The sequence below is a fragment of the Neomonachus schauinslandi genome, chromosome 12 (genome assembly GCF_002201575.2).
Source record: "Neomonachus schauinslandi chromosome 12, ASM220157v2, whole genome shotgun sequence".
NCBI lineage: Eukaryota > Metazoa > Chordata > Mammalia > Carnivora > Phocidae > Neomonachus > Neomonachus schauinslandi.
This window is the reverse complement of record NC_058414.1, coordinates 10,196,541-10,213,180: the sequence shown is the minus strand read 5'-3', so window position 1 is coordinate 10,213,180 and position 16,640 is coordinate 10,196,541. Positions and strand designations below refer to the sequence as shown.

General features: G+C 43.2%; 1 protein-coding gene across 1 annotated transcript in view; it reads left to right on the top strand.

Moving 5' to 3' along the window:
* HECW1 (HECT, C2 and WW domain containing E3 ubiquitin protein ligase 1) overlaps positions 1 to 16,640 on the top strand; it is a 445,759-nt gene that overhangs the window by 131,145 nt on the left and 297,974 nt on the right. Inside the window, exon 2 of the mRNA XM_021703699.1 lies at positions 13,673 to 13,730. Within this exon, the coding sequence (XP_021559374.1) occupies positions 13,704 to 13,730 (27 nt within the window). The 5' untranslated portion in view covers positions 13,673 to 13,703. The remainder of the gene's footprint in view (positions 1 to 13,672; positions 13,731 to 16,640) is intronic.

Genomic DNA, 16,640 nt, shown 5'->3' with positions numbered 1-16,640 from the left:
AAGAAAGAAAGAAAGAAAGAAAGAAAGAAAGAAAGAAAGAAAGAAAGAAAGAAAGAAAAAGAAAGGCAATGCTATGTTGAAATCAAACATGAAATGGCTACTATAATTAAAGTCGAGAGAAATTTAATTTTTATCCACTTTCTGGCAAATAAAATATATTTCTAGTGTTGGTTGAGCCCACATTTCCTTAATCAGTCTTTGCAACTAGCTGACGTCCAGCAGGAACTCACATTTTGGAAAGATGCTTTAGTGTAGCAGCATTAGTGAGTCTCATTATGAAATTCACAGCCATCGAAAATATTCCTCAAAAGACAGAATTCAAAACCCCTATTAAGAAAGGGGCTAAGACCATCAAGATAATAACTGATTGAGGCAAAAATAATTAATTGATACTAAAAGAGGTAGGTGAAAATTTAAGAAGTAATAGTGTATTTCCATAATCTCAAAGTATCCACAAGATACTTATTAATTGCAGAGGCTCAAATAGCTTTACAGTGGAGAAACCTGACGGACGTCACCTTAACTAAGTAACCAAAGATAACAACATCAGAAATGGGGAGTGATAGCATGTGCACCAGATACGGGGCATGCAGAATTCAGCACCCCTTCTGTGGTGTTCTGGCCCAAAAAGCAGAGCCTGTGCTGATGAAAAGGAAACATCAGCCAAATTTAAGGTGAGAGATACTCCACAAAATCACTGCTCTGTACCCTGGAAGACTATCAGTGTCATGAAATATGAAGAAAGACAACCGAATGCAACGTGTGCCCTGGGATCTTCTGAGTTTTCCTTTCCCATAAATGACATTATTGAAAAAAATAGCATAATCTGAATAAGGTCTATAGATTAGATACCAGAATAGTGTCAGTGTTAATTTCCTAATTTTTATAATTATACTGTAGTTATATAAAATAATTTCTTGCTTTTAGGAAATACACACCAAAGTATTTAGGAGTAAAGAGTCTACAGATTACTTTTTAATGGTTCAGAAAAAATTAGACATGCACACATATCAATATGCATAATTATATAAATTGTATATGCATATATGCATGAATGTGCACGTACACACACAGAGGCAGAGAGAGAGAGGAAAAACAAATACAGCAAAATATTAACATTTGGAGAAACTGTGTGAAATATATTAGGGAATTCATTGTAATATTCTCACAACTTTTCTGGAAGTCTGGAATTTTGCCAAAATTAAAAAAAAAAAAAAAGTAAAGCAGAAAGTGCCTGGGTGGTTGCAGGCTCAGCCAAGCATTAGTATTTCTTTAAGGCCCTGGCTGGAGTGTGAAGGCCCCTCATTTCCTGAACTTGACACACCTTCCTTGATACTGAGGGATGGTATAAACTCATACTGCTTAAAACTTCTTGCTCAGAAGTGAACATCACATTTAAGACACATTTAAGACAAAGAAGTACTAATGTCTCTCTTGGTGCCATGTGTCTGGTACTTTCCATATATTTTCCTACTTAAATCCATTAACAGCACTGTGGAGTAGATACATTCATAATCCCCGTTTACAAGTGGCGTTTGGATAGGTTAAGTAACTTGCTCATGGTCCCAGAGCTGGAATAGGCAGAAGCAGACTTGAACTCAGACTTCTCTACCTCCCTCTGCCCTTCTGCTTGTTCCACATCTGGGAACCATCTGTCTCTCTCATCACAACCCTTTCAAAGCAACTCTTTTTTTCTGGGTACTGACAACTCTAAAAGCATCCCTGTGGTTCTCGCACATGATGTGGATTCACTGAATCGATTTGTGCCAAGCGTATGTTATCCCATTTGCTCAGTGTGCCGCCATTAAAATCACGTGGAAGTTCTGCCCTCTTATTCCTTAAACTACTAGATTCTGGTTAGGGAAAATGAAGCAGTGACCCGTTTCATTACGTCTGTAAATCTGAGGTCCTTTAAGCTCTTTGACTTAAAGTGAGCAATCTCTGACTTACTCTGGCTCTGGTTTGTCAGAAGCCCCTCCTGGCCATGTAGATGTTGAAAAGAGACAAGACGCTAACTTCTCCTGGCAGGTCTTCTCCCTCCTACTGTCTCCCCGTCCCAGCTGCTATGATCTGAGACTGCTCTTATTCCAAAGTGTAAATGCCTCCAGGAGGACCCAGTTTAAGTCTGTTAAACTCCAATTTTGTAACTGTGTTAGTGCCCTAAGGGGGGCTTTCTATTTACCAGCTAAGAGACTGAAAAGGACTCAAGACAGCAGATCGAAGCAGGAAATGTAGCCTTTGGATGGTGCAGGAGACAATTTCCTGTGGTTTTCTATGTTTTGAGATAAAAACTTAGTAAATACAAGAATTTAACTATGAGCCCTTACCAGCAAACCAGCCCTGCAGCCACAGAGTAGAATCCAATCTTCTCCCTTGTTAGCCAAGAATGTTTTCTTTGTGGGAAATGCTCAGGAGGGAAGGATACAATATATGTCCTGACCTGATGACTGCTGGGACAAGTTTGACCTGAGAGTTGACAGTTCCTAAGGGAGAGTGACCATAAAGAGTTTGGAATTTCAAAGAAAGTGAGAAACCAGCAAGTACAAAAAATAAAAAGTAGAGGACTTGGTTGATTGGGATGGTTTGAATGGGACAAAGGAGAGAAGAAAGATGTCTCTTAGATCATTACCATCTCACAAGTTTATATTGGTGCTGAAACCTCTTCCCCACTCATGAAATAGAAGACCTTTCTTCTAAAGAAGGTCAATTTAGGGAAATGCTAAGTGCTGGTTGGTGCAGAAGAATCAGGATACACCACATTCCATTGAGCAGTGGGGTTCAATTCAGAGGGTTGGGGGTAGAATAGAGGCTGGTGTGTGCAGCTGTGTGCATCTGCTTTGGCTGGTTATGTTGTGATAGAAATGTCCACACAATTTGCTTTTCCTGGGTAGGTGGTGAAATAAACATCCTCATAACCTCATGGCTTCTGCTACAAATGTTTATTTCTCCCTCACATCACATTTAGGCTATGGATCGGCTGCAGCTGTCCTTCACTTTGTGGGTTGGGCTGCATGTATATTCTTCCTTCTGAGGTGTAGGCTGAAGGTATAGGCCAATCTAGAACTGGAACATGCTGTGTTGGGGGAGAGGGAACAGGAGCAAGAGGGATGGTGTAAACTCATACCTCTTAAAACTTCTTGCTCAGAAGTGAACATCACGGGGCACCTGGGTGGCTCAGTCGTTAAGCGTCTGCCTTCGGCTCAGGTCATGATCCCAGGGTCCTGGGATCGAGCCCCTCAAAGGGCTCCCTGCTCAGCGGGAAGCCTGCTTCTCCCTCTTCCACTCCCCCTGCTTGTGTTCCCTCTCTCGCTGTCTCTCGCTCTCTGTCACATAAATAAATAAAATCTTTAATAAAAAAAAAAAAGAAGTGAACATCACATTTAATTGGCCGGAGCATATTACATATTACATGGTCAAGTCCAAAGTGTATGAGGTAGATGTCTATAGTCTTCCCCCAGGTAGCATGAGCAAGTTGCATGGCAGGCAGGGATGTGTGATCCCTGCGGAGGAGAGTGGAATGACTGAGGGGCATCATAATGCACTCTAGAATAGTGAGTGGTTTACCGTCCCAGCCAGCTACCCTTTCGATGTTAAGTTATACATCCACTTGTCTTCATTTATTCTGACAGAAAACATGAGGTCTTTGGATGAGAGAACAGACTGATTTCTGTGCAATCTTACCATTATTTCCCCTTGGGGTGAACTGACGGGAGCCAGATGTTCCCTATACAGGCAGGGGTTTGTGCCACAGGAGAGAAACTCTTGAAATTATGAATCTCGGCGCTTATATAGGACCTACTGGCACATCTAGCTATGTTCCTCTCTGGAGAAAGGAAGAAAAACCTTTTTTCTGGAAAATAATGAAATCCTTTCTGAGGAGAGGAGGCAAAAGACTTACACCCCAGCATGCAAACAGGTGTTTCCAGAGGAGGTAAGATAACATCTTTCCAGAGGTCTCTATCTTTAGGGTGACCATAAATCACTCTCTAACCCAGGTGCTGGTGCTCTTTGTTCAGAAACCCCTAACCACCAGAAACGGGATAATATTCATAGGCCATTTTCCCTGATACTCATGCTTTTTAATGTTCTGATTTTTAAGACTGTTAAAGTTGTTGTTAAGTTTTAGCATTTTCAGGTGGAAATGAGAACCTCTCTGGTGCACAGTCCTTGGTAGGTGAATATTCTCCAGCTGAAATGTTGAGACCAGAGTGAAAATCTCACACTTGTCTCCCTATCCCAACTGATTGACATTATTGGGTTAGATATTACATCTGGAAATTCTTCATGTTCATATACACCATCAATGTGGAAAAGATAAAGTTACTGAAGAAACCACAACTTGGATACTATAACTTTTCTTGCCTTATAAACCCCTCAACATCTTAGCATTGAGTGGCACAATATTTTTACATTGAGTCCCTAGGATTTTTGAGATGCTATTGTGGAAAAGATGGATGTTGAGCTCACACGGTCACATATATCTGGGTCAACATATGTCTATGGATTTAATATCTTTATGGATTATGCATTCAAGGAAAATCTGCTATTGTCTTTCAATGTCTGAGGTACTCTTCTATGTGTCTGTAGAATCTTAAAATGTCATCCAGTGGAAAAATGTGTGACCGAAAGAGAGCGGTAATATCCAGTTACCAAAGTGACTGGTAGTGACAGAGTGACAGAGACACCTCTCCCTCCCCCAAGTACAACTTCTATGAAAAGAATTTTATGAAAAGTTTCCAAAATGATGCACAATGATACTGCTCTGGAGCCTGGGAATAGTGATTGATATATCTGTCTCCAGAACTGATTTCCAGGATACAGAGTATGACTGGCACCCAGAAGACCAGGCCCAGACCTCTGTGGACCTGCACATCACCTGCCCTCAGTAGCTCCAGACCAGCACCAACCAACCTCCTGGCCAGCCTCCATTTGCTCCCCTCTTCCTGTTTTCATTTGGGGTCTTCCACTCTCCAAATGCAGTGAAGCTGAAAGTGGACATAGAGATACAGTGGGCACAGGAACTGTGATGTTCACAATAAGCAAAGGCAGAATTGGAGAGAGGCATGAAAACAGATTACAGTTTCTGGCAAGGCAAAGAGAAGCTGCTTCATACTATCCAGCGAGAAGTTTCACCGTAGGTAGATGAGCAGGTGAGGACCAGCAAGTATCCCCTTCATTCTGCAAGAGCTGCACGTGATAAAAGCCTGCTAGACAAACACAAGCTTAGCTTAGAGGCATTACAAATTAAATGCAATATAACCTTGCTTGTGACAATGCTCTTCTCTCTATAATTCTGACCAAATTCCCACAACTCCTACTGCCCCCACTCTGTTCATGCAGCCTTTATGTCTGTGCTGGGTTCTTGCAGGGTCTCCCAACTTTCTCCCTTGTCTCCCCTTCAGTGTGCTCTTAAACCAGGAGTGAGAGACACTCTGCTCATTGCCAGTCAGGTTGTGTCACTTCCCTGCTCTCCAGTGACTCCCTACCTCACTCCCTGTGGAGACCAGAGCACTTCCGCTGAACTAGGAAGCCTAGCACCATCCAGCCCCATGCTCCATCTTCAACTTCATTTCCTACTGTTCTCCTCTCTGTTTTCTTAGTTCTGTCTGGCCATATTAGCCTCTTTGCTGTTTCTCAAATAAAGCCCAGGCACTTTCCTCCTCAGGACCTTTGCACTTGCTGTTCTCTTTGACGGGAACCGTCTTTCCCTAAACATCTCCTTAGACACTTCCTTTCCTTCCTTTCTGTCCTTCACTCAAAATCTTCTTTCTTTTGAGAAACCCAATCTAAAATGTCACTGCCTATCTACATCTCAACATTTAATTTCTCATTTCTTGTTTCGTCTTAAAATTTCCCACCATCTAACATGTGTATTGTACTTATTTATTGTGATTTTGTTGTTGTTGCTCTCTCCTCTCAAACATGAGCTGCACAGCCAAGGCTTATAGTCTGTGGTGTTCACAAACAGCCTCGTCTCCAGTGCCTAGTGTGTGGCTGGCCCTCAATGAACACTTGTTGAATATATGACTGAATGAAAAGACTCCTCCACATGAAGGCCGAGAGGGAAATATATACACAGCAAATGCAAACAAACAAAGTTAGGCCACTTTGTGACTATCTGGGGGCTTAGGCAGCAGACCCCAAGCAAGATCCTACCAGTCCTTCTCCACCTAATCTCACTGACTTAAGATTGACCAGCATATCAGACCAATCCCCTGCCAGAGCCATGGTCCAGATCCAAGTCCTGACTACCCTCGTACCTGTGAGGCCTGGCTCCAACACACCTGTAGGGAGAAGACCTGGGTAAGGGGGAACCCTCACCTGGAACCAGGCAGAATCTTGCTCAAGGGGTTCTAGAGCTCTGCCCTTTGAGACTCTGAAGGAAGGTGGAGCTCACGCCACAGGCTCCTCACCTGGGGGCGTCCCAAACAGAACCGCCTGCCCCTACTCCAGGAGTGGCTGGCAAAGGAGACTTTGGTCCTTCCTACAGGGGGATGTAGGTGGGAGTCCGCCCTCTCTGGCTGGTGGTGAACCCCAGAGCAGCAAACATGTTAATATTTGACCATGCATGTTAATGAAATATGATACGACTTGAGCACAAAACTAGGCTGGTAAAAAGAATCTGAAACAGAGGGCGCCTGGGTGGCTCAGTTGGTGAAGCGACTGCCTTCGGCTCAGGTCATGATCCTGGAGTCCCTGGATCGAGTCCCGCATCGGGCTCCCTGCTCGGCGGGGAGTCTGCTTCTCCCTCTGACCCTCCTCCCTCTCATGCTCTCTGTATCTCATTCTCTCTCTCAAATAAATAAATAAAATCTTTAAAAAAAAAAAAAAAGAATCTGAAACAGAAGGGAATCAAGTGCCATTATTCATAAAAAATGCAGAATAAGAAAGGTGTTCTTTGGCCCAAACCCATGATAATTTTAGAAACCATCTTGAAATCTTAAGAAAGAAAACATCAACTACAAACAGCAAGGACTTTGTGGGACCTACACAAAGAAAGCTACGAGTATTAATTTTAAAAATCAAAACAGGAATTTAGTAAGTGGAGAAACAGATCGTGCTCCTGGTTAGAAAAACTTAATGTACAAACCTTTCCCCTATTCATTTGTTAGTTTAACTTAATCCCACTAACAAGATCCATGGGATTTTTATGTTCTAGAATGTGGCCAATTGAGTGTAAGGATTGAGTTCCTCTAGATCTTAGGCAGAGTCCTCTGTGTGGTGCGGCCAGCACTCTCTGGCCTCCTGCCTTATAAGTGCCTTGTGATAAACATAATGCTGTTACGGCATTTTACATGTCCCCCTGTGTCCACAGCAGCCCTGGTTCTCCAGATTCTAGACAAATAAAGAAGCAAGCAGAAGAATTTATTTCAAGAATTAATAAAGGGAGTACTTGTGCTACCCGATGTGATATATTATTATAAATATATTATTTAAATAAAAACAAATAAATAATAAATAATAAATAAAATAAAATAAATAAATAAAATATATTATTTAAATAAAAATATTATTATAAATACATAGTAAATAAGTTTTTATGTTTGACTCTGTGTACGTGTATACACACGTACATGCAAACCTGAAAACTTTGTGTATGAATAGAAGGAACAATAGAAGAGATTGGTAATCTTGAAATACATGAGTTTATAAAAAATTTATTGATTTCTAATATATTAAATGATCGCTTAACAAATTGCACTTAGAAAACTATTTGCAGGGGCAAAAACCAAAAATTAAACAGATGTTAAATATAATAAACTATACTGGGGTTCCAGAAGACATGTCTCCATTAGTGTCTTCAAGGTATTACTGACCAAAATAACTTTTTTTTCCCCAAAATAACTTTTTAATCACTGAACAGGATCTGCCTGGACCCTCCTCAGCTCTTAAATTCAATGCTCTAAGAGAGGTTGTGTATTCAGTTGATCTGGTCTGTCTATATTGGTTCCTAAAGGGCAGGGGCCAGGTCTATCTGCTCTCTGGAGTCTGATGCCTAGGTCTGCTCCTTATTCTTTGTACGGCACCGTGGCAAGTTACATAACCACCCCATGCTCCAGCTTCCTCACCTGTAAACTGTAGACAGCCACTGTCTCATAGGGTTACTGCAAGGGTTAGGAAGTTCCTCTATGTAAAGCACTTAGAAAGGGGTCTGATGCATCGGAAGCTATATAAATACTAGATATTAGCTCTTAACCACGCTGTTTTTCCAACGCTAAAATGATGCCGGGCAAGTGGTAAACTGTCAATAAATGAACGACTCTGAGCCTGCTTTGCTACCTAGCACCTCTCTGACTCTCTAAGGATACAGGCAAACCCCACCCCTCAGAGACAACTGGTGACAGATTTGAAAATGCAGTTCACCAGCCTTTCTTTTTCTTCTGCCACTTGGAGCATGAAAAGCACTGAGCACGATTAAGTCTGCACATATCCGTGATACATGAGTGAAATGAGCTATTGAAAACAGTGTAAGTGAGCTCCTAGCTGCTGAGGGCAGTGTTAAGCCCATATGTTTTGCATAATTCTGCCCCATCATACTGCTTATTGTACAAGGAAAATGTTTTGATAGTCTGTCACTGAAATCTGTTTTTAATGAAAACATCCTGGGATCAGCTATTATTCTTAGAAGACAGCTTTGTTGTGGAGTTAGTCAAGTATGGAGCTCTGTTATGAGAGTTTCCCCACCACAGATGTCCTGTGGAGAGAACATGAAGGTTGAGGAAAAGCAGCCGTGGGCTGAGCAGCAGTAAATCTCAGCCCTGGGAAGGATGAAAGTGGTGGGGTGTGGACCCAGCTCATGCCGTGAACACTGATCCTGGCAGGAGGGCTGCTGGGGTCTGCCTCCACTCGTCCTCACCACCTTGGCTATAGGACTCAAACTCACCCCTCCTCCTGGCATTGCCCCTCTGCTGCTCTGAGTTGGGGTCTGAGGAACAAGGTACTGGGAGGAGGTAGCTGCACTCACATATTTATGTTGCTTGCTCGTGGAGTTGGAACTGTCCCTGTAAGGACAACTGGTCATCTTTGGAACCAGTCTTCCTTAGAATCAGCATATCACTGGGTTGGGAAGAAAATGTCAAATGGGAAGTTTGGTGAACTTGGAAGTTTAAAGTCAAGACATCTTTATTTTCCTTCTGTGTATCATTATTAATAGACATCTGGTCATGGTTATGCTAGAGAACTGGAGAAGTATATGAATAAATGAAAATATAAGAATATACTAATAAAATGAGTAGCTCTGTGGGTATGCCACTGAATCAGTGTTTGTCGAGAAAAGCCTCGCTAGTTTGTCAAAGCCTCTTTTTTTTTTTTTTTAATTTAAGACCGATGATCTATATGAATTGTAGGGCCTGAGAATTTGGAAGGCACTGTAAGTCGTTAATGGCATGACATGATGCTCTAGGTAGTGACTCATGAAGACACCTCCTCCCACAAAAGGAATTCAATGACAGTGGTGCCCTTAAGGTTATGTGATAGTAAATCTTATATGTCCTGAAAACGTAAATGGCATCAAGTCGAGGGACTGAAAGAAATGAGGTCGGGATGAAACGAGACGGACGGGTTAGACCCCCATTGGTGCTGACAAGTTCATGGTCATGAAACTGAAAATAGGACCAGACTCATTTGTGTGAGTTCATTGTCGCACTGACGTTAGTAGAGGAGTCCTTGCTGTGACACCAACATGAGGGAAGTTCTAGTGACACAGCTTGTTGCTGGGATCTCTCAACAAGAATTGTTTTATCAAATCAGCGAGTGCAATATTCTCGTCTCCAAAGAGAAATAAGCTTTTAAAAATCTCATTCAAAACACGTGCAGTTGAGCTTAATTTGTCCTTCCAGGCGGGTCTGTTGTGTTGTATTTGGAATTGCCCGCATACAACTTGGCATCTCCTGTTGGAATTCAATCGATCCTAATTGTCAATCATCCATTCTGAGGACAGCTTAAAATAATTGATAGTCACGATTGCAGTCTTTTATGGGGGTGATTGTGCTAGTTGACCAGCTTTCTGAAGATATCAGATACATCCACTTAGAATAAGTGTAAATTCTTTTTAAATATCACAAGCTTCCTTGGAAGGCCAGCAGCTCTGGGGCTTTCCCAGGATGCCCACCCCCAGGCTCATGGGACCTGCTGAGACCTGGCCACCCAGAAGGTGGCACCTTGACTAGGCTTCCCTCAAACCACTTCTTAGAAATGAGAAACCCACTCCCAGCCAGAATCTCTAGATCTCTTCAGGGATAGGTTTATGAGTGACTTTTTGTCATACTGTCTGTATGGGTTGGCATTTTAAACAGCAAATGTACACTGTTTCTATAATGACCAAGAAAGGGTTTTAAAAAATCTGTCATCTTTTATATTGCTTCCTTTTATCCATTCCACCCACAATGAGATCGCTCTCTTCCTCAAAAACCCTTCACTTCCTAGATGCAGACCAAATGGAGCAGGAGGGAAGAAAAACAATAAAAATTTTTTTAGCACATGATAAATCACTGTGTTACGCTTTCTGTATTAGTTTTTAACCTGAGCTCATTTGGGTAGGGGCAGGATCAATATTGGCCCTGTATTGATATCTTACCTGGTTTATTTGATTTTTAATCATGGTAACTTCTACCCTGGTGACCTGGTAGCAGGGTGTTGGCACCTTTCAGCCTTGATCACTAGAATGGTGCTGTTGGAGGGTTAGTTTGCAGGGCACGTGCATGGATGTTGGAGCCTCAGAGAGCTGACTTGGGGACCATGAAGGATTGGCCTCGTTGAGGACTGTGCTTGCCATGCCATCCCTGCTCTGCTGTTAGGGCTTCTACCACAGGCCCTGCTGTAATGATCTTCAGAGGCGACCTTCCCACTTGATTTTCCTTTTGCCCTGTGTAGTGGTGGGCTCTGAGAGTGTCCCCAGGGGTCATAGCCCCTTGAGTACAGTAGTAGAAATTGATATAACTGCATAAAAATGCTCATGAATTTAAAGGAAGAATTGTCTAATCTCAGGTTACTTTCAAGGTACAACTTCGTTGATCCCCAATACTGTCAATTGTCTTTTCCTGTTGGGGTTACCTCTACTTAAAATCTTTGAAGAGCCTGGGTGGATTTGTAAGCTTAGATGGGCCAAAAGCAAAGGGTAGAGCAATTTTCTGGTTACACTCATGTAGACAGTCACTGGGTCCTCTTTTCATTCCTTAACTTCCTTGGGTTCCAACTTATTCTTGACGGAAGAGGTTCCATCCATGTCCTGGTTGGTGGGGTGGCATGAGATTTTGGGATCTAGAGCTGGATCCTTTTTAATCCCCATTCACTTTCTTTATGAAGTCTCCACTCTGCTCTCATTCTTCTTCGCCAGTGTCAAGTTTTGCAGCTAAACTATTAGGAAACTGTAAAAAAAAACAATTTACAGTAAACTGTAAAGTAAAATACACCAGTATTCCCCCAGGTTAAGTGCTAAGTCAGTAATGTGTAATTTGAATGGTCTTTTTTTTCTGTTCTGCTTACTCTTCTAATGTGCATATGCATGTTTGATTAATTGGATCAACATTTGGCTTGGGACAGGTGCATCAAGATGCTTCTTTTATATCTTCTAAAGTCTAGATTGTGAGTTCCTCAAGGACATAAACAGTCAGTCCCCCATCATTCAGCAACGTTTTCATCCATCCAAATCTCACTGCGCATGGTAAGCAAGCCCTTATGCCAGGTCTGTGCTCAGTATTGAGGATGGCAGCCCCAGCAACCAGAGAACTCTGGGTTGACTTCTCAAGACAGACATTAAACAAATTACACAAATTGTTCTTTAGAATTATTTTCAAAAATGCCAAAACAAGTAGAGGGTATTGTTCTAGGGGCATTTATTCTGGCTGAGGAGCCCAGGGGACTGGGGACTAAAGGTTGTGGAGGAGGGCTGAGGGAAGCACGTTTCAGACAGAGGGAACAGCATGCTGACATCTCCAAGAGAAAGAGAAACAAGTGCCTCTGAAGACTGTAAAACTCCCCAAGTGGCTGGGGGGCCATGCACGGGGTGTGGGGAGGCAGGCAGGGGGAAGGAGGGAGGAGGCAGGGCCAGATCCCTTTTGCAGTCTCAAACTTTCGCCTGAAAGAAGTGTGAGGCCACTAAAACAAAGAAGTGCCACAGTCTGATGTCCTTTTATAAAAAGCATTCTACCTGTTGTAGAGAATGTATGTGGGGCATGGGTAGGGTGAGGAGACTGATTTGAGTCAACAGAGATTGGGTAGGAGAGACGCTTGGGCCATGACGAAGGAGTAGAAATGGTAAGAAGCAATGGATTCTAGAATGGTTAAGAAGGAGTAGCAAAAGGTACTGACAGGGGGAAAAAAAGTTACTGACAGGGAGACCTAGTGGGTAAGGAACCGTTACTGAGTCTGGGCTTTGGGTTTGAGGATGAAGATCCTAACTTCCTTTTGCACTGTGACTGGGGGCTGTGAGAAGCCCCAGTGGATGTTGGTTTGGAGTTCAGATGAGAGCTCTGAGTTGTCATGGGAATTTGGGAATTGTCAATGCTCAGGTAGTAATTGAGGCCATGGATGGGAATATGGGCCCCTACTGTGAATATAGGAGGGTCTGAGGACCTCCAACATGGAAAAGGTGAGTGAGGAAGAGCCTGCATATGGGGCAGGGCTGGGGCAGCCTGAGGATCACCTGGGAAGCCAGTGGCCACCGTAGGGAAAGGCCCCAGATAGAGTCCAGAATGGGCGGGAAGGGCACACAGCAGGATCTGAGTACATGGACCTTAAATTCTCTCTCCTGTGCAAATCTGCTTGGATCAGGGATGAGAATATAATCTATGCATTCAGAATGCAAGCTTGCGACTTGTTTCTTACACAAACCCATTTGTCAGCAAAGCTTCAGGTTTCATTGGGGTTTTTTGGAAAGCTGATATCATATACCACTCTTTTCTGGAGTGAGACCGTATTGATTCTCCTTTCCTAGCAACTCTAACTTCAGAGGAAGATGAGTCCATAAAATCAGAATAAAGACTCATGAACCACAGTGATACTGGGATTAATAAGACCCTGGTGGAATACCATCAGCAATTTTCCTATGTCTGGCATCTCTCCTTTAAACTCCTAATTTTTGCCATGGTTTCTCTATACTAAAATGCAGATGGTGTGACCAGTGATTGCTATTTGGGGCAATACTCTACTGGCCATGTAAGGGACACTACTCCCTCTTGAACCTTTCACATCTGAGTAAGTGCACTGAGATGAGTCAGTGATATTTCCAGCAGTTTAGCCATAGATCCGGTTCCTTTGTGGTTGAGGGAGACTGACAAGTGGAGCACGTGTGAGGATGCTTTTAGGTAGTTTTCCCGTCCTCTCCCCACAAACCCCATGCCAAATCCTCTCCCCACAAACCCCATGCCAAATCCTTATTTCCTGAAAAGAAAAAACAAAGATTTTTTTTCTAGTCCCATGATTCTCACTCCTTAACATTAAATTTTAAGATCTAAATCAAATTACTCATGCCATAAAATAATGTTGCTTGCTACATTTTGTCCACTTCATGAAAATGATTATGATCCTCGTGCAATTCTTCCTTTTACATGTTGATTGCCCAAGCCAGGTATCTCGGTGGGGGTGGGGACACAACGTTCTTCTTTCGGGTAATGTCGCTGATTTTGTTTGCTTGGGATACACGCTGAGTTAACCTCGTTGGACTTTTCCCCAGGAATTGATGCGCGTACACGTGGTGGGTCATTATGCTGCTGCACCTGTGTAGTGTGAAGGTCAGTGTGTTTTTCTGATTATAAGAACCCATCCATGTCATTCCATTATATACCCACTCCACTCATAATGGAATGTGTCCCAGCCCACAGCCCACCGTGGTTGCCCGGCCCAGGAATTCTCTCAAGTGCAGCTCTGACATTTGAGATCCATCACCCGTCCCTCCCCTGCCACCTGCATCCTCCCCTAACGACCGTGCTCCATTTTGAGATGATGTCTTTTGCATGTCAAGTTTCCCTTGTGTGATGTGAACCTATAGTTGTCGCAAGTGACTTTGTACCTGGAAACAAGCACTCTGTGATGGTCCTTCCAAAGCTACAGCTGAGAACTCTGCTGGGCTGTGGGGAATTACCTTACCGTTGATGTGGCTGCACGGAAATTCACATGGAGACCAGGACAGCAATGTCTCCTGCTGACTCGGTCAGGCCAGCCACCAGGAGGTTGCCAGTTCACTGGAGGGGGCCTCTTGCGGCCGGCGGTGGGTGGTGGGGGCTCTCCCTGGAAGGGCTTTCCCCAGATCCCTGCAGACTTCATGCCAAGTCCCCTCCTTCCCGTATTTCACAGCTTCACAACTGTCGGTGAGAGCCCCTGGTTTATAATAATCATAGTTCACATTAGTGGACACTATATGTCATGATATGTGTTAGATGCTTTTTCTGCATGAATCCTCTCTACCCGCAACAATATGAAGAGGTAGGTATGACCATTGTTCCCAACTTATTTTCGAGGGAACTGGGCATAAAGGGCCATATCACTGCTGAGTCTCCGGGTGGGTAAGTGAGGGGCAGGGACCTGCCTGTCTGAGCTGGAATCTCCATCCACAGGCCCTAGCGTGGCAACCCTTAAATGAGGCTTTTGTCTAAAAAATAATTAAAAGCTCACATCTGCATAGTACTTCCCAAATGTACTAAGCATATCCACATGCATATTCAGCTAATCCGTGAAATAGCCCTGCAGTAAGGAGAGCGGAGCCCTGAGATGTTCAGTGAGCATCTTGGCATTCATCAGCTTGCAGGAGGCATGCAGTCCTCAAACTCGGGTCTTTCTCCCACCGCAGGGCACTGCTTCCAACTCACCCACAGGGGAGCTGTCTTAATTAGTAAGTTTAGAGTAATGCACTTAGGGAATGAGCATTTTATGTGTTGTGTTCAAGGAAGCATTAAATTAGTACTTAATCATGTGCTGCCAAATGTGCAGGGACAATCACATGCAGTAACTTTAAATGTTTCACTTTATAATGTTAAGCTTTTCTTATTGTGTCTCCCAGTTTGTTGTGCTGTCAGCAGCAGCTTTATTTCTCTGAGTTTACTCAGCTACCCACCAACTAGTCTTCCCCTTTGAGGAAGACTGGACTTTCTTTAAGAGAATGCTTTTCCCAATGCATAGCACTCTTGTCTGTTTACATTCCCCTGGGACTTCTGGTTTTTCTCTTTCGCTATAAAGATGCAATAGGAAGTCTTTTTTTTTTTTTAAGATTTTATTTATTTACTTGACAGAGAGAAAGACAGCGAGAGAGGGAACACAAGCAGGACGAGTGGGAAAGGGAGAAGCAGGTTTCCCCATCGAGCAGGGAGCCCGATGCGGGGCTCGATCCCAGGACCCCGGGATCATGACCTGAGCCAAAGGCAGACGCTTAACGACTGAGCCACCCAGGCACCCTAGATACAATAGGAAGTCTTAAAAATACCTTTTGGATGCATTTAACATTCTGGGAGAATGTTCTCACTTTCCTCTTTTCAGGACTGGTATCCTTCGAAAGTTAGGGCTTCCCTGTCCCAGAGAATCTCAGCTTATGTGTATCTTCAGATACAAGCTTTGCCTCGAACATAACTGCAAAGCTAAGTGGGCACACAGATCATCTCAGGGGATTTTATTCAGCAATCCGAGAAACACAATGTCCTAATACTCTCCCTTGACATTTATGTGAGTGAGCTCTCCCTGATTAACAGGAGGGAGAAGACAGAGATCAGACTGATGTTCCCAAAGGACTTAGCTTGTGAAATATGAGCATAACCACAACTTCCTACACAACAATGACCTTAGAACCCAAAGGGACAGAACACAGCAACCTTATTCCCAGTTTCTGTGGAAAGTCAGTGCAAAACTCCTTGTCCCAAATTGCATGATAAAGGAAATGTTACAGCCCCATTACTTTTGTGTTTTTTGTTTAGATCTTCAAAATTGAAAATAATCCCAAGGTTTCCTATGCCTTTCTGTAATATTTTCCAAGAAGATTTACCATGGTCCAAAAGAAGCCTGCTTTACTAGCTGGATTTACAAAAATATCTGGAGATGAACGAGAGATCACTTAATGTAGATATCTGACCATTTAATGCAGATACACTTTTCAGGTTCTGGAATGATCCTCAGCAGGATGAATGCTAATCTCTGCAAGAAGCCCAAATAAGGGGAAATTTCATGCTAAGACTAGTGGTTCTCAACAAGGGGTCCGTCTCAGATCACCAAGTATAGCTTTGCATGTGCAACCTGGTCATCTGCATTTTGAAAAAGTCTCTGGGGTGATTCTTATATGCACCCCTAGTTGAGAACCGCTGGCTAGAACTGATGGGAGTTAAACCTCTCTGTATGGGTGAATGAGAACAGAACAGAAATCTACACTGCAGATCCTTATGCTACAAAGAGGATCTTATTGCTCAAAGATAGGCTTCCTAAAGCCTGTGAAAGGTCCTTTATGGAAAAGCAAACAAATAGACATTAGGACTTACATGTTGCAATGACTAGCATCTCTGTGTCTGTTAGGTCCCCCAGGGCATACATATGGTTGTGCAAGAGAGAAGTAACACCTGTGAAAGAAAAAGGGAGGAAAGAAAATGGGCTGGGAGCTTCAGCCTGACAGTCTCTTCCACCCAGTGGGACCCTCAGGAGAAAAGCCTGCCTGCTCAGAAACACGC